Source organism: Lutra lutra, chromosome 9, assembly GCF_902655055.1.
Source record: "Lutra lutra chromosome 9, mLutLut1.2, whole genome shotgun sequence".
NCBI classification, from domain to species: domain Eukaryota; kingdom Metazoa; phylum Chordata; class Mammalia; order Carnivora; family Mustelidae; genus Lutra; species Lutra lutra.
This window is the reverse complement of record NC_062286.1, coordinates 118,624,752-118,641,376: the sequence shown is the minus strand read 5'-3', so window position 1 is coordinate 118,641,376 and position 16,625 is coordinate 118,624,752. Positions and strand designations below refer to the sequence as shown.

General features: G+C 52.3%; 1 protein-coding gene across 1 annotated transcript; it reads right to left on the bottom strand.

Annotated features, from left to right (window-relative positions):
• Window positions 1-4,817: 4,817 nt before the first annotated feature.
• On the bottom strand, window positions 4,818-16,625 carry BPIFB6 (BPI fold containing family B member 6). Its single transcript, XM_047747233.1, has 15 exons — window positions 16,526-16,625; window positions 15,163-15,247; window positions 14,380-14,484; window positions 13,761-13,910; window positions 13,543-13,606; window positions 13,075-13,135; window positions 12,193-12,284; window positions 11,012-11,188; window positions 9,904-9,957; window positions 9,350-9,523; window positions 8,296-8,363; window positions 6,842-6,887; window positions 5,977-6,040; window positions 5,467-5,543; window positions 4,818-4,850 (listed from the first exon to the last, which is right to left on the bottom strand). The coding sequence occupies exons 1-15, from the start codon at window positions 16,623-16,625 to the stop codon at window positions 4,818-4,820; spliced, it is 1,350 nt and encodes a 449-aa protein (XP_047603189.1).

Below are 16,625 nucleotides of genomic sequence, written 5' to 3'. Positions count from 1 at the left end.
ATCCTTCCATCCATCCCTTCCTTCATTCGTTCCCCTTTTAGCAGGCATTTGCAGAATACCTACTGTTTGTTGGGCACCAGGGATCCAGAAATGAACGGAAGGAGCAAACCCCAACCCCGAAGGAGGTGACCCATAGAACCACGACACGAATGCATGTGTTCTAGTAGCCACGTTTTTATAAAGGTAAAAAGAAACAAGTGAATTCATTTTAACAGCACAGTTTATTTAACCCAATATATCCAAAATATTGTCATTCAACATTTAATACATAATTATTAATGAGACGACATAGACTCTTTTTCTCATATTATGTCTGCAAAATCTACTGACCTCACACCAAACTTAGACTCATCACATTTCAAGCGCTCACCTGCCCTATTGGACAGCGCAGCTCTGGAGGAAGGACCAGATAAATCCATGACACAGAAAGGCAGAGGCTGATGACAAGAATAAAGCAGGGATGGGTGCAGCTTTCAATATGGTGGTCAGAGGAGGCCTCCGATAGGCTCAGGTGTGCCTTTGACCTGCACGAGGAGAGGGAGTGGGCCGGGGGGATGTCTGGGAAAGAGCCCATAAGGCCAAGGGCAGGGCAGTGGGAAACAGATGGCCAAGGGGACAATGGGAGCCTACAGGTCACTGTATGGATTTAAGAGACTTTAGCTATTGTTTCGCCATCCTTCTATAGGTACTGGCTCAGGCATCCCCTCCTCCAGGAAGCCTTCCTGACCCCCAAGCCTGCTGTGATCCACAGCCCCCTGGGATTCCCTCTCTCAGAGTCTGTGACACATAGATCTGTTGCCTTGTTTCTGAGTGTTTGTGGGTCTGTCTCCTACCCAGGGCCCGGAACCACTACCTGGTGAGATGGGGAGGAGGGACGGTGTTTGCCACATTCACCCCATAGCCTCAGAACCCCTACAGTATTCATCCTGATGACTTCAGACGCTGAGCCAGGTGACACAATCACACCACTTTTTTAAAATTAACTTTTTATTCAACTAGAAAGCACATACAGAGAAGGGCCCAGATCCTAAGTTACAGCTCGATGCATAATTACTGATTGAGGACTCCAGCAGCCCCTTGTGTCCCCTCCAAATCATTGCCTGTTGAGGGCGACCACAGTCCTGACGTCCAACACAAGGGATGAGTTTCGTGTGCTCTCGAGGGTCCCTGCGTGGAGTCGCGGGTGGGCATGGTTTCCTGTTCTGTGTCTCTGAAACTCATTCATGTTGTGTGACGCAGTGATGTGCTCCCCTTTGCTCTCTACCACTCTGTTCTGTGAACATACCACAGTTTGGTTCTCCCTTCTCCTGCGAGCAGCACCTGGACTTCCCCAGACATCCCCTGGGGTCCTGCAACGCAAGTCCAGCCAGGCTAGCTGACTAACGCTCACCATTACAACCACTGCCCAGCCTGGTCCCTTGGAAGGCAGGAAAGTGCTACCTAGTTTCTGGCCTGCCTTGTCTTCTCCCAACTCCTTCCAAATACCATCCACATCCCAGACACCTGTAAGCTACCTCAGGCCCCCAAGCCGAGTCAGAGATTGCGCCTGCCTTGGGGGAATTAAAATACATATCTCCAGGCCCCACCTGGCCACCGTGACCCAGCAGGGCAGGGCTGGGGGACCTGGGAACTGGCAGATCTAACAAGCCTCTGAGGGCAATCTGATGGGCAGCCATATTGAGAGCCCCAGGGAGGGTGATGGGGAGCCAAGGAAGGGATTAGAGTGGGGAGGGAGGTGGCGGGGTGGGGGGAGGCAGACTTGAGGAGGTCAACTACCTCCAGGCGTTAGCTCCTAGAGTGAAGACTCTGAAGCCAGAATTCTGGGGTTCAAAACCTGAGTCTGACTGTCCAGTGACTTCTCTTGCAGAGCTGTGAGTTCCCCATCTGCAAATTAGGTGCCCACCCTCCCCCGAGCGGTCTGGCTGTGAGGACAAGTATCCTGGAAATGGACTTTAGGGCATTAAGAAAGGGAGCCCAGACTGCCCGAGAAATCCTGGGGATGGCGAGATCCCTGGGAAGTCTTCAAAGAGTTGAAAGTGGGCTGGGACGGTGATTGGGGAGGACACAAATTTGGGGGAGCATTGTGTGGTGTTCCTCTTCCCAAGGCTGGGCTCCTTGGCAGGCCCCTGAGTCGAGAGCTGTGGACCCAGGGTCAGAAACCTGAATCAAAGACTTGCTTCTTCCTCACTCTGTGACCTCGAGCCAGTCACACACCTTCTCTGGATTTCCTTACAGAAGAATGATGCGTCCCACTGCTGAGTGTGGCGTGACAGGGGAAGGAGGAGGTTTAGACGCGGGCAGGCAGGGTTCATGTCCCAGCTGCACATGTGTGTACCCTCGGGCCCGTCACGTCACCCCTCTGAGCTTCCACTTGTTCATGTAGGGCTGGGAGAGAGTGGAAGCTGAGCAGGGCCCATGGGCTGAGAACCTTCAGCGTTACCTTCCGAGGAGGTGGGGTCACAGCACAGGGCTCCCCTGGCCAGCTTAGACCCCATTTCTGCCCTGGGGGAAATCCGGGGTAACTAGCCACTCAAAGAATGTTGAAATCAGATTAAGGTCAGAGCATCCGACCATCATTTCCCAGATGAGAAGACTGAAGTCCAGAGAGGAGCTGTGGCTTGTCCAAGGCCACAGAGTATGTCCCCAGTCATATGGGGGGAGCCCAGACCTCCTGACTCTCACAGATATGTGCCTTGATTTCTCCATCAGAGCACTGGCCTGGGGAAGGTGACGGCGAGGTTTCAAGGGGCCGTGCGTGTACTGTCGGAACATCCAAGGGCGGTCTGGGGGAGTGGAGGGGCGTCTCTGGCATGCCCAGGGTAGGGTATCAGCCAGCGCTGGGTCACCCAGACCTCTGGATCTGCCAGGCCTGCCTCAATGCTGCCATTGTCCTGGCTTTGGGGAAATGATGGGTAATGGGATTAGGCCTGGGACGGGAGATGAGGAGACAGCCCTGGCATCCGGACCGTGGCAAGGGAGGGCCGTCCCTCCTCTGTGGCGTCAGTCCAGGCCAAGCTGGGCCAGGGCAAACCTGCCAGGGCTCCATAGGCTCTGGGAGTGCTGGCCTCCCAACCCGACCTCTGGCCACACCATGCCACCCACAGACATGGAGCCCCCCACCCTCACAGACCCACCCAGACCCCCCACGTACAAAGACTCACCCCTTGGGAGACAAAGAAAGCCTAACAGACACACGCACTGAGGCCCAGACACACAGCTCCATGGCTACCAACCCAGGAATTTTTGGGGCTGGAGCACCAACTGATCACCCCTGATGTACATTTTTTTTTCCCAAGTCATGGATTTTTTTTTTTTTACATTCTAGCAAATGACACCGATTTTTAAGGACCATATAGAGCAGACTTGTTTTAAAATGCGTTGTTCACTTTGTTATGTATAAACATACATATACTTTCTATTTTATATTTATTTTTAATTGAAATATACTTGACATACACCATTGTGTAAATTGAACGTGTACAACATTTACTTGTAAACGGAGTCCATGTAGAGAACAGTAGCCATGCCAATCTTGGAAGAGGTGACGGGGCAGATACGGCAAATCCTGGGAGCCGATCCTCATGCGAGTGTTGTCTGTGAGACACAGAAACGCCCCCACACAGACTCTGTACACGGGAACACACGGACACCCAGACAAGGATGGACACCAGAGCTCCTACCCCATTCAAACCACTACAGTGGACCCTCCCATCCACACACACGCGCCAGACCGCCCTGACCCACAGGCTGTTTATTGACTGGCATGAGCTCACAAACACACAAGTTGGCCCTTGGCCTTATACACGTAGCATCCCCCCACCCACCAATGCCAACCTGACACACCTGTTCACATCTCTCCCTGCCTCAAAAACTCATTTGTGGCTGACACTTATTGAGCACTTACTGTGTGCCAGGCACCGTGCTCATGAGGACTTTTCATCATTTGATTGACTTAAAGTTCAGGAAAACACTGCAGAAGTTGGTACTGCCATCATTCCCATTTTATAGGTGAGAAAACAGAGAGGTGAAATGACTTGCCCAGGGCATATGGCAAGGAGACAAAGCCAGGATTTGAATCCAGGGAGACTGGCCCAAGAGCCCAATTTCCAATCCCAGCCCTGTCTCCTGACTTGCCAGGTGCCTGGGGCCAGTTGTTCAACTTCTCTGAGCCTCATTCTCCTCATCTGTGAAATGGGTACAGTTCTCGTGTCCGTCGGGTGTTGTGAGGGTTGCAGAGGCTGACATGGGAGAGCTTCTGCAGGCTCCTTGTGGATGGGGCCATCCTCAACACAAGATCTGGGGCAAGCAGCTGAGATGGGCCGAGAGGGGCTTTGCCATTTGCTAAGATGTGTGATGTCATGAAGGGAGTTGGCCCTGTGCCTCAACTTCCCCATCTGTAAAATGGGGATGGCCATGGTTGCATGGGTTATTGGGTGGATGAAATGAGATAGTTCAAGTAAAGTCTGGAGCATGGCATTCAGCAGGCGCTCCATATATGCCCACGTCTGCCCCCGAAGGCTGTGACCAGTGTTCCTGTAGACTCTAAGCCAGTCTTACACTCCAAAACCCACTGAAGCGGAAGAAGAGGCAGGTGTCACTTTACTACAAATAAAGAGATCAAACCATCAGATGTTCGTGAGGAGCTTTCTCCTGTTTATTGCCAAGGCCCAGCCCAGGCCGGCCCCGCTCACTCCTTATTAAAGAGGGTGGCCACTCGCAGTAAGAGGCCCTGGCCCACAGGCTCCACTCGGGGGCTCCTCCAGGGGGCGCAGCTGGGCGGGTCCATGGGGGCAACCAACAGGCAAATCCTGCTCTGGTCAGTTCAGCTTCAAGTTCAGCACCAGGGCATTCTGAAAGGAAGCAAAGGGCCAGGTGGGGCTGGGGAACCATCACACAGGATGGCTCAGGCCCGTGGCCAGGAAATGGAAGCCAGGGTGTTGTGTAGGAGCAGAGGATACGCTAGATCTTCCTGTGGCCCTTTGCATCTCTAAGTGTCCGTTTTATCAACGATCAAGTGGGGTCAGCGTCCCTACCTCCCAGAGTGGAGAGGTCAAATGAGAAACATGTACATTTATGCTTGCTATTAAATACTTGGCATGCAGTGTAAAGTTAATATTTATTAAGCACTTACTGTATGCCTTTAGGTGAATTATCTCAATAGTTCTCTGAGGTAGATACACCCATATTATCAACCCTATTTTAAGCCACAGAAAAAGGTGAAGTCATTTGCCAGAGGTACCAGAGAAGGGAAGTAGCAGGACTCAAGTTTCCTTCTGGGGAGCCCCTGGCCAAGGGGAGCCCTAGGTCTGAGGAAGAGGTTCTTGTTCAGGAAAGCAGCAGGATTGTACTGATGGCCGCTGCCCTCCTCAGGCCTCCTCCCTCCAGGCTGACAGAAGCAGGCTTTTGCTCATCATTCACTGGCCAAAAATACTGACTGACCCAGCTTTTCTTAGCTCCTTTCCTCACCTCTACTATGCTCAGCTCTGCCAGGTTGTAATCCATGTCCAGAAGGTCTGGAAGTGGGAACCCAACTTGGAGCACATCTGAGAAACACAGTGGAAGTCATTTGAGCTGATGACTCTGCAGTCGATTGATTATTCCTTAAAGCCACTCCTTGGCCACTGTGAGCAGAGTAGCCGGGAAATAGCACAGGGACGGATTCATGATCTCTGCCAGCCAGCATGGCGTAGAGAATGTAAGTCTGGTCGCCACGTACTCACATCCCAGGTCTGGGGCAAGATCTGACTCATGGTGTGGGGTCCAGAGCCGAGGGTCCCAAACTGTGGGAGGGGCCTTTGTCCCCAGACAGGCGACAGTCAGACGCCAGTAAGTTCAAAGACCCGGCAGTGACGATCCACTCCCTCTTAGCCTCCCTTATCTGGGGCCAATGAAGGGGATTTGAGGCCACCAAGGTGGCATCCCCTCCTTACAGTGTTTCTTGACACCAGTAAAATCAAAGCCCCCTGGAGCCCTCACCATTGACTACTGGGATGTACGCTTCTTGGAGATAATCAGTAATGAAGCCAGTCAACTTCTTCTCCTGGGGGTAAGAGAGAAAGCGAGAACACCCACATCCCATCATTTGACTCAACTCAGTCCAACAGATTTTCGCAGCCCTCACTTCACCCGGGTCTGGGGCCAGAGGAAAGCATATTAGAGACATCAAATTGTTCACCAACCATCAAAACTGGAAGGACCCTGTTTGACTGTATGCTAATGCATACAGTTTGTCCCTGTTGAGTGACTTGATGGGCCTTGGGTCATGGTGCAGGCACGGAGGAATTGAGGACACGGAGGGTGACCTGTGGGTCCCATGTTGCTCCTACAGAAAACTCAGTAGTTTTGATCAGTCATTCATTCACTACCTCTCTGTACCTCAGTTTCCCCATCTGTGAAAATGGAATGTAATAGTGCCTATGCCCAGGGATTCAATGAGTTTGGGTAGAGCACAGAGCACAGAGTAAGTGTTTAGGAAGTGCTATTGTTGTTGTTATTATTATTATTGGAGCCTACTGGTCAGGTTCTGTCCTAGGACCGGGCTACAGAGACTAATAAAAATGACAGCTGGGCCAACCAACCCAGCCCAGGCTGCTGCTATGCACAACAGTGTAATTAAAATCAATCCGCGGAGATGTCTAGATTCTATTCAGAAAGGGAGAGGGACTCAGAGAGGCTAAGTGAGTTTCCCAAGGTCACACAGCAAGCCAGCTGTCCCAAGCCCCAGCGTGAGCTGCTCTATTCCCTCTGCCTCCATTTCAGGGGCCATCCCTGCAGTGCCAAGGGAGAACAAGCACAGTCTTGCCCTCAAACCAGACCAGAAAGAAGCACTTGAGATACTTACATTGAAAGCACCAATCGATGAGGACTCCCGAGACAGGCTCAGTAATCTGCATGGGGTTGCCGGGGCAGGGGACAAGGTGTGGGCAGGGCAGTCAGAGCTACTGCTCCTGGCCACAGATAAAGGGGATCTCCAACACCCACAGACCCTCCCTGAAGCAGAAGTCCCTATACAGCCTTCAGATCAGGTGCTCGTAAGTCCCTACTTGGATACTACCTATGACGGAGCACTCCTCTCCTTTCATTACAGCCTATTTTGTTTCCTACAGCTCAAACCACTCCTTCTTCTCGTGGGTCCTGACTCTTCCCTCTGGGACTCCCAGCCATGTCTCTGCTCCTGCCCAAGGCTAGGCATGCAAGGGTTTGCTGCCCAATGAATCAGTCCCACATCCCTGCAGGGCATCGGATTAAGACCTTTCATGTGACCCCCCCTCCCTGCACAGCCTCCAACAAGCACTAATACACGATGGCACTCGTGACGGTCATCTGATTTTGTCTTCCCAAGTTCTATTCTCTATTCAATAGCAGACCTCCCATTTTCCACTCTCATTCCAAGGCATACAGAGTCCCAGGGTGAGCACGACCCGGACCTGACCAATCAGAACATTCCATCTCTGGCGTCAGTGGCTAGTTTCCTACTGGTGAGGTGATTCATGCTAAACCAATGAGAAGCAGCCTTGGACTTGGAACTGAGCCCCCATTGGACAAGAGGCCTTTCTTGGTGTTGGGGTCACTTAGCCAGCAGAGTGGACAGTGGAGATCAAGGGAGGAGGGAGATCCTGAGGACTTTGTGTACCTAAGATCCAGCCATGCCTGAAAGTAAGAAATTAAGATCTACCTCTAGAATTTTCAATTATGTGAGCCCAAAGATTCTCTTTTGGGCTTAAGCCAGTTAAGTTGGAATTGTCTCTGGCACCGAAAGAATCCTGGCCTGATACAAGTCAGATCCAAGATTAAGACAAATGTAAAAAGTAATGAGGAAGACTACGGTTTTGAAGTAAGATAATGAATATAACGTATGGAGCCAGTGCTTCACATAGAGACAGAGCTCTATTAATGTTAGCTATTAGTAGTAGAAGGACAGGCTTCCAGGAGGAGGTGGCATTTATGGTGGGTGCCAGGTGGCAGGTGGCATTTGGATGACATGGGCAAAAGCTTATTAATGGAAAAGGGGACATGGACCCATGATCCGACTCACTGTGCAAGAGCCTAGAAGAGCAGAAGCAGTGGTGGGAGAATTTGAGCGGGGCCTTGAGTGCCAGGCTAAGATTTAGGAGAAGATCATGCAAATAATGGGGAGCTATTGAGGATTCTAGAAGAGAGATGGTGACCAGAGCAGCCCGGCAGTGTGGGTCATGCTGGATGGATCAGAGGGAGACCCTGGAGCAGAAAAACCAAGCTCTGTGATAATGCCCGTGCAGGGGAACAAGGACACCAGCACGGGCAGCAGAATCTTACCTGTTCAGAGAGGTGACCATCTGCAGACGGTTCTCATGAACTGAGTACTGGATTTTCAGGTTGAAGTGCTGGCAGGTGGCAGAAGGGGACAAAAGCAGGGAGAAGGCAGTGGGTACCCCATAAGGGCTGGTAAAACCCAGGGGCTCCACTATCTTCCCTGCATCATTGCCATGGCAAAGCAGGGGTCTTCCTCTCTGCCCATCCCACCTTCAGGAACTGAATCTAGTAGTCTCCCCCTGCCCCCAGCCCAGGTTCCTTGGCATCTCTGTACCTGCCTCAGGACTAGACTCTTAAAAATATCTGGCACTGGGGCACTTGAGTGGCTCGGTTGGGCATCTGCCTTTGGCTCAGGTCATGATCCCAGGATCCTGAGATCGAGCCCCATGTCGGGTTCCCTGCTCAGTGGGAGCCTGCTTCTCCCTCTCCTCCTTACCCATGCTCTCTTCTCATTATCTCTGTCTGTCTCTCTCTCAAATAATTAAATAAAATAAAAAATATATATCTGGCACCTTGTAGGTCCTTGCACACACCACGTTATTGCTCCAGCCTTTGCACATCCTGTTATATCTATGTGGGGTGCCTTCTATCACCAGCATTAACCCTTTCTGTGGCCAGCTCCTGCTCAACCTTGAAAACATAGCGCAGGCATCACTTCCTCTGGGAAGTCCTCTGTGATTTCTTCAACTAGATTTAAGATCTTTCTAGGCTCCTGTATTTCCCTAGGTGAGCCCTTTTCAGCCCTTGTATATGCTAATGAATGTTGGAGGAAGGAAAGGAGGTAGAAAAGGGGGGAAGAAGATAGGCATGGAGGGAGGAGAGAGAAAGGAAGGACCCAACTATTGACTCTTGGTTTGTTGATCTTTCTATCCATTCAAAGCTTCAGTGGCAGAGCCAAGGATCAGATACCAGGTGACAGCTCCCAGGAGGTTAGGATCACATAATTGGGATTAATTAAGGATATTTCAATACATTACTTGGCTATCAACTAAAATCCTACACTGAAGCCTTGAATATCCATAAGGTGGGGCTTAAATAGGAAAGAGATTGTACTCACACTTTCCAGGAGAAAGAGGGATACAGGAGCCTTGCCCCGCCGCTGAACAGCAAACATCTCCAGGGTGCCATGGAGTTGCAGCAGGCTATTGCCTGTCTCCATGGTGATCTTGGGGGGCTTATTTATCCTGATCTGGGTCACCAAGGGCTTCGGCTTGGGATAAGCCTTAGCTACCTACAGAAACCAGGACACTCCCCTCAGGGCCCACCCTCAGATGGGTGGCTTCAGCTGAAACCAGGAGTCCATCATGAAGTAGGTGATTAGTACCCTGGATACAGGAAACATGACATGAAAGGGCTAGGATGTGTCTACTGGGAAATAAAAGAAACAAAACAAGCAGTCTGGCTCTTTCTTATTAGACATAGAAAGTATAACCCACAAAACCTGAGCTGTTTCTATGCTAGACCCAAAGAGTACTTTATGGAGAAGTCAGGATGATTCTATATCAGACAAGGGAAATGTGACCTTGAAAGTCTGCCTCCCAAATCCCTTGTCCCTTCAACTGGAGAACAGGGCAGGGAGACATGGTGATCATGGGCAATCAGAGCACTCACTTTAGGGATGAAGCCAGCCAGGGTCTTCGTGGTTTGTGGGGGCAGTTGACCAATCTACAAAATAAATCAAGGTTAAGATTACTGAAGTCTTCCCCTGTCCTTCTGAACAGACATCTCCTTTGAGTCTATAAGGTAAGCTCTCTGTGGTTCCCTCCAGCATATTATCACTCTGTGATTAAGTAGATAAGGAGCTCCCGGATAGCCCAGATTGTGGCTTACATGACCCAATGTCCATGGCTCTTAGCATAAGGTCAGATGCTGAGAAAATGTTGGATGAAAAACTGGCAGACAGATGGGAGAATGGATGGATGTGATGCATGAGAGGAGGGTGGGTGGACGGACTTGTGGGTGCATAGATGAATGGGGAAATGGATCAACAAATGAGTGCTGAATGGATTCGTGGATGGATGGATGAGCACTTATGCAAGAGAATGAATAATAAATGGGCAGGTGGATGGGGTGGGTGGAGGGATGAAAGGAATGATGGATGGGAGGCTGGGTAGGTAAGAAGATGTGAGGTGGTCTGATAAATGGAAGGTAGAGTGGATAAGGAATAGACTGATAGGGGGGAAGATGGATGAGAAGGTGCATGGATGGATGGAGGGTATATGGATGGGACGATGAATTGACAGATCAGTGGTGATGGATGGAAAGATGGATGAATGGCCAGATGAGTAGGAGTCTGGATAATGGAGAGTTGGGTAGGTAGATGGGTGTTTGGGTGGTGAAGGACAGATGTATAGACTCCCTTCTTTGGTAGTATCAGACCCTGTGGTTGGATGGCAGCTGGATGGATAGAGTCTAGGGCATGAATACATGACGGTGAGATGGATGGACAAGGGGCTGATGACTGGATAAGAAAATGTGGATGGATGGCCAGAGCATGAGACTTGTAGCTTGATCTATAAATACTTGGTTGCATGGACAGTTGGACGGACGGATGCGTAGATGGTGGTTACGTGGACAGAGAGATGGTCGGTGCTGGGGCATTCTGATGATAGAGACCCAAATCAGTCCCGGCAACTCCAGTCTTGGTGCTTTCCCCAGTCCCAGGATAATTCTCAGAACAGACACACCAAGCAGGGACTGTCATTCTGGGGCAGCTCACCTTAGTATCATGGACATTCACATCGAAAGACTTCTGCAGAAGAGCCAGCTCTGTGGTGAGGAAGGTGGCCGAGAGCAGCAGCTGTGAGGAGCCTTCAGCATAGCCTTCAGGGAACTCGAAAGCCTCCCCAGCATTGGCAGACTGGATGGTGTTGCCCTCTTGCTGTTGCACCGTAGGCTGTGGGGCAGCGGGGAGAGAGATGCTCGGCCTTGGCCATGAAGGTCTGTGGCTGGGGACAAGACTCTGTCCTCCTTGGTGCGCCTAGGTGGCTCAGTGGGTTAAAGCCTCTGCCTTCGGCTCCAATCCTGATCCCAAGGTCCTGGGATAGAGCCCTACATCAGGCTCTCTGCTCAGCGGGGAGCCTGCTTCCCTTCCTCTCTCTCTCTGCCTGCCTCTCTGCCTACTTGTGATCTGTCAAATAAATAAATCTTAAAAAAAAAAAAAAGACTCTGTCCTCCAAACTAAGTGGCACTCAAACCAGCCCTCAAGTCAGCAAGTCACTAGATGGTAGGGCCAAGAGCAGGCTATCCTCCCAGGGTACAGATGGGTAAACTGAGGCCTGTGAGGATAAGGGAATCAGTCACTAAGCCACAGGTGGTCACTCATGGGATTGCTTAAGTAACCCCAGTTAATTTGACTGGGTTGGAGCTCTCATTGATGTAGACATGCTTTCTGCTTATACTCAGAAGGAAGTGAGTGGCAAACAACGAAGGGCCTAGGAGAACCGCACCAGAGGAAGGCTTCACAAGAAGATGATGTTGCATGGTTTTTCTTCCCAATCCTGGAAGAGGTGTCTCACCTAGTCACCTGGAGTCCTGGAGACGTGGCTGAGGACCCACCTCTGCCACCAACTCCCAGTGAGACCCAAGTCCTGTCTCTCCCACCACCTGGCCCCAGTGTTCCCATCAGTACAACTGGGTGAGCCACTCTTTGCAAGAATCAGACAGCCTTCAGAAGGTGTGAGTGTGGGGTCAGCAGTCCTGGGAGTCAGCTCAGGACTCAGGATTCATGTTGAGAGCAGAAAGAGGGAGAAAGCTTCAGTGTCAGGGAACACTCTCCTCATAGGCTTGGTCTGCCAGGGCCGGAAGGATCCTCCCACCCTCCGCAGCCCAGTCCAGCCACCTCCCCAGCAGAAGCAGGCTGGTGAGATCCCAGGCCCCGGGTGGTCCCCTGGCACTTACGCTGAAGTCTACTTGGACGTAGCTGGCCGTGGTGGTCGGCATGGACGTCAAGACATATTTGATCGTGCCCATCTGGCCCACGGGCATGGGGGCTGTGCAAGAGGGGGTCTACTCAGAGAGGGTCCTACTAGGGGCAGGTCATAGATGCTGGCATCAGCCAGCTGCTACCTGAGCTGGCCCGGGTACCAGGAGCCTTGGCCCTCTGTGACCCAAGGCAAGCTGCTTAGCATCTCTGGGCCTCAGTAATTTCATCTGTAGAATGGAGCCAGTGGTGGCTGGCCTGGAAATCCCGCTCCCTTGCATCACTCTGCGGCCACAGAACTCGAGAGTTTCCTGAGGGCTGTTGTGGCTCAGTTCCCACAACAGACTGGCGTGATCAGGATTCTTGGCCCTGTTTTACAGATGGGTAGACTGAGGCTCAGAGGAGTAAAGTGTCCCAGGCCATGCTGCTGAGCACATGGGCCAGTTTTCTTCATTCCCAGCCATTGGGTTTTCCTCTCACCCCACTAAGGAACCCCACGAACACTGAGATAGCAGATGCCATAGATACCCAGGGACAGAAGAAAGAGTCAGGTATCCTCACTATAGGATTACTATTCAGGGTGCGAGTTTTGTGGAAGAGCCCACCATGACTACTGTGCTTGGAGTCTCGGGGGTCATGGATAGAACATTGGATGGAAGACTGAGACAAAAATCCCAGAGTCCCTCAGGCCCTCAGGTTTCCCATCTGGACAGTCGGGGGATGGACAGGCACAGAGACCTTAGACCTCTTCCGTCCCAAGGCTGGGCTTGGAGCAGGTGCTTGAATGTGGAATGAAGGCTGCTAAATCCAGCCATCCTGATGTCCCCATGTGGGAGCGAGGCATGGCTGGGGCCACTCACCATTCAGGCTGGCCCACTTCCTGTTCACGTATACCAGGACTGTGTCGATGGCTGGACACATCTGGAAGCAGAGAAGGCGCTGGGCTGAGGGGGCCCCGGCATGGAGGACCTCATTCCTCACAGCTGAATGGGACTCCATAGGGAGACCCAAGAGTCCTGGAGGAACAGGGACTGGAGGGGAAACCGAGGCGCCAAGTCACACAGAAAGTCAGTGGCAGAGCCTGGCCTAGAGTCCCAAGCTCCGGACCACAGTCTGCAGAATCAGCAAGGACTGGTTCCCCAGCAAATGGTAAGCATTCCTCCTTCTGTACTCGTGGCAGACATCCCTAGATGATCAAAGCACTTTCTCCCCCTGAGGTAGCCATAGCCTCAGAGTCCTCCTCAGTCAGTCAGAGTGGCACTTGCCAGCGCTGGTCCGAGCACTGCCCTGGATGTGGGTGCAGGTGGAGGCTTGCTTCGGGCACTCACCAGGCTTGGAAGAACTTTGTGTAGTGTGCTGTCCAGGAACTTGTTGACAACCTTAGGCAGCATGCTGGACACAGAGGATGGGGCAGGGCATAGATGGTAGGCAGTTAGGCACAGGAGACATACAGGGACACGACAAAGGGAGTGACTCAGGGAGCAGGACACTGGGCAGGGGCAGCAACGTGGACCCCACCCACCTCCCCAGCCACGGAGTCCCTCACTTGCTAGGCATGTTGGTCTTCACGCTGACCAGGATGATCTCACAGCCCTCACTCTTAAACACGGGGAGGCCCGTTTCCTCATCCTGCAGAAGCCGGTCGGTGGCTGTGATGTTCAGAGCCATGATGATCTCCATGTTCCCACCCATGAAGCTGGAGGGGTGGGCAAGCAAGCATCATGGACAGCTATGCCACTGTGGCCACTATCCCTGTCTCATCTTTGCTCTTAGTCTCAGCAGCTCTGGGAGGGGGAAAGGGTAAGAGGCACCACCCCCATAGGACAGAAAAGAGGATGGGACCTGCCCAAGGTCACAAAACCAGCCTTTCTCTTCCCTCTTGCTTTGGGGAATTCCTACACAACCTTTAAAACTCTCCTCAGCTATCATTATCTCCCTGAAGCCTTTTTTGATTGCCCTCACACTGCCAGTGCTTCCTCTGTCCTAGGCTAAGCGCTCAGTCTGTGATATCTGGGTTCAGGTCTCGTTCCCACCCAACACAGGAACCATATGCCCATCTCAGAGCACAGCGCCCAGGCAGTCCATAGTAGGTACTCAATAAATGTACACAGAAGAGTAAGACAAGGGCATTCTCCTCTCCCCCTCCCCTCCTCTGCCATCCTCACCTCTTGCCCGTGATGGTCATGCCAGTGGACACACACTGGAAGATACCCACTCCAGGGATGAAGTTCAAGGTGATGACAGGCAGCTGCACATCCTTCACTTTCACACTGGGAGGGGTCAGACATCCACAGCAATGAGAACCCGACAGTTGAAACCCAGGCCCTGAACCCGTTCCTCCACCACCTTGTCGGGAACTCTTGGACAAATCCCCCCGTCCTGTCACAGGGATAAGCCTGCGTCATGGGGCCATCGTGAGATGCAAAGGCTGGAAACTGTTTCTACACAGTACTTGCCATGTGTGAATCAGGACACTTGGCTGTGTGACCTTGGGCCATACCCTTCCTCTTTGGGGGCTTCAGCTTCCCCATTGGCAAGATGGGGAGGTTTGCCAGTGGTGTCACTGTTGGCATTTTGGACAGAATAACTCTTTGTTGTGGGGGCTGTCCTGTGTCTTGTAGGATGTTTAGCAGCATCGCTGTTTCCCGACATTGCCCAACGTCCCTTGGAGGCAAAATCCCCCATGGTTGAGAACCACCAGTCGAGATCCAGGATAACAAAGATGTGGCTCGTTTAACACCCTCTATCACCACCATTGCTGGCCAGAGCTCTCGGCCGACGCTGCTAATTGGTCACAGTCTATTTCCTGCTCAGTGCAGAGTGCTCAGAGTCCATCCTCCCCAGCATATCCCAGGCAGGCTCCTCTCCCTTCTGCCCTCTCAGGTCCTGGACACAGCATTCCCCACCACCCTCTGCCCTGCCACCCCCAAAGCCCATCCCCTGCTCACTTGGTGATGCCCTTGATGGGCTTCTTGCTTGCCTCAGCTGCCATCTGTTCCAGGATGTGGCTCTCATCCATGGCGCTCTGCACCTCTGGATGGGACAGGGTGGGGGGTGTCACAGAGAGATGCTTAGCGGGGCTCCCCACTGCTTTCCTGTCTGGAGCCAACCTCTCAGACATCCCAGGCATAGGCCACTCACAAGTGGCACGACTCTGTGCCCTTGTGTCCCTGTGTCCCACCCTGGGCTGGGTGATCGGGGGACTCAGAGAAGAGCCACACGTGGCCCCTGTCCTCCTCCAGCCTCATGCAGCAGACAGTCACCAGCGATGACAGTAACAAGTGGCAAGAGCCATAGTATGCAGACAGCTGGAGGAACCGCAGGAGGGGTTTGGTCCAGGAGGAGAAGAGTTAGGGAAGGCTTCCAAGAGGAGGTGCCCCATCGGCTGGTTCTTGAAGGAGGGATAGGAATTTTCACTAGGAGGCAGAGACATAAAGAAGGCTAGTCCATGAAAATGCGTAAGTGGAGAAGTGAGGAAGAAGGCAGCATAGAGAGTTAAGAGAGAAATTCGGCAAGGCTAGAGGGCGGGGCCGGACATGATAGGGAGGAAGCAGTCTGCAGGGGGCATATTATGGAGGTCCGGACCCCAAGCTAGAGTATTGACTGTATCTTGTGGCCCAGCCACCCTCAAAGCTGTGTGATGAGGGAGCATCTGAGAGCTTGTTAAAGATGCAGATGCTGCTGGTTCCCCACTGGGGGGCCCAGCCCTGAATGGCACCATGCCAGAAACACCGTCAGAGACCGATTCCCAAAAAGGGGATGAAGACAGAGCTGGAGGAATTGTCATCGGCTCTTTGCAGCAGCACGTGACTTCATTTCCCCTGATGTCGTGGAGCCAGGAGGTGGCAAGTAACTTTTACTAAAGACCCCCCAGGAGAGTGTAATCTCACACTTCATTGTAAGGACTGGTCACCCTATTTCACATTTCTTTACATTTTACATTTATGGATGAGCAGACCCTAACAGAGCAGTAACACCTTGCCTGAGGTCACACAGCAAATTGTTGGCAGAGCTGGAGTTTGGCTCCGGTCTGTCTTCCCCACAATCCTCTTATGGCCCCAGGCCTACTGTCAGGGCCTGGAGAGGCTCTGGGGAAGCAGGGTTTCCAGCTCTGCCTCCAGCTTGTGGAGGGACCCTGGACAAGTCACCCCATTTTCTCTGGGTCTCAGTTTCCTCCTCAGCCAAATGGAGGAATAATATCATTGCCATTAACTTTTATTTTGAGGATCATGGGATGCTCAAGGCCATGCAAACAGGAGCGGTCACCACGCCCCACCTGCCCCCAGCCCCGAGCCCGGCCTGCCAGCTCACCGCGGTTCATGATGTCCATGCCCAGCCGCAGCCGTGCCCCGGGGTCCGCTCGGGTGTGGGTCAGCAGGCCACAGAGGGCCAGAAACAGGATCAGCATCAT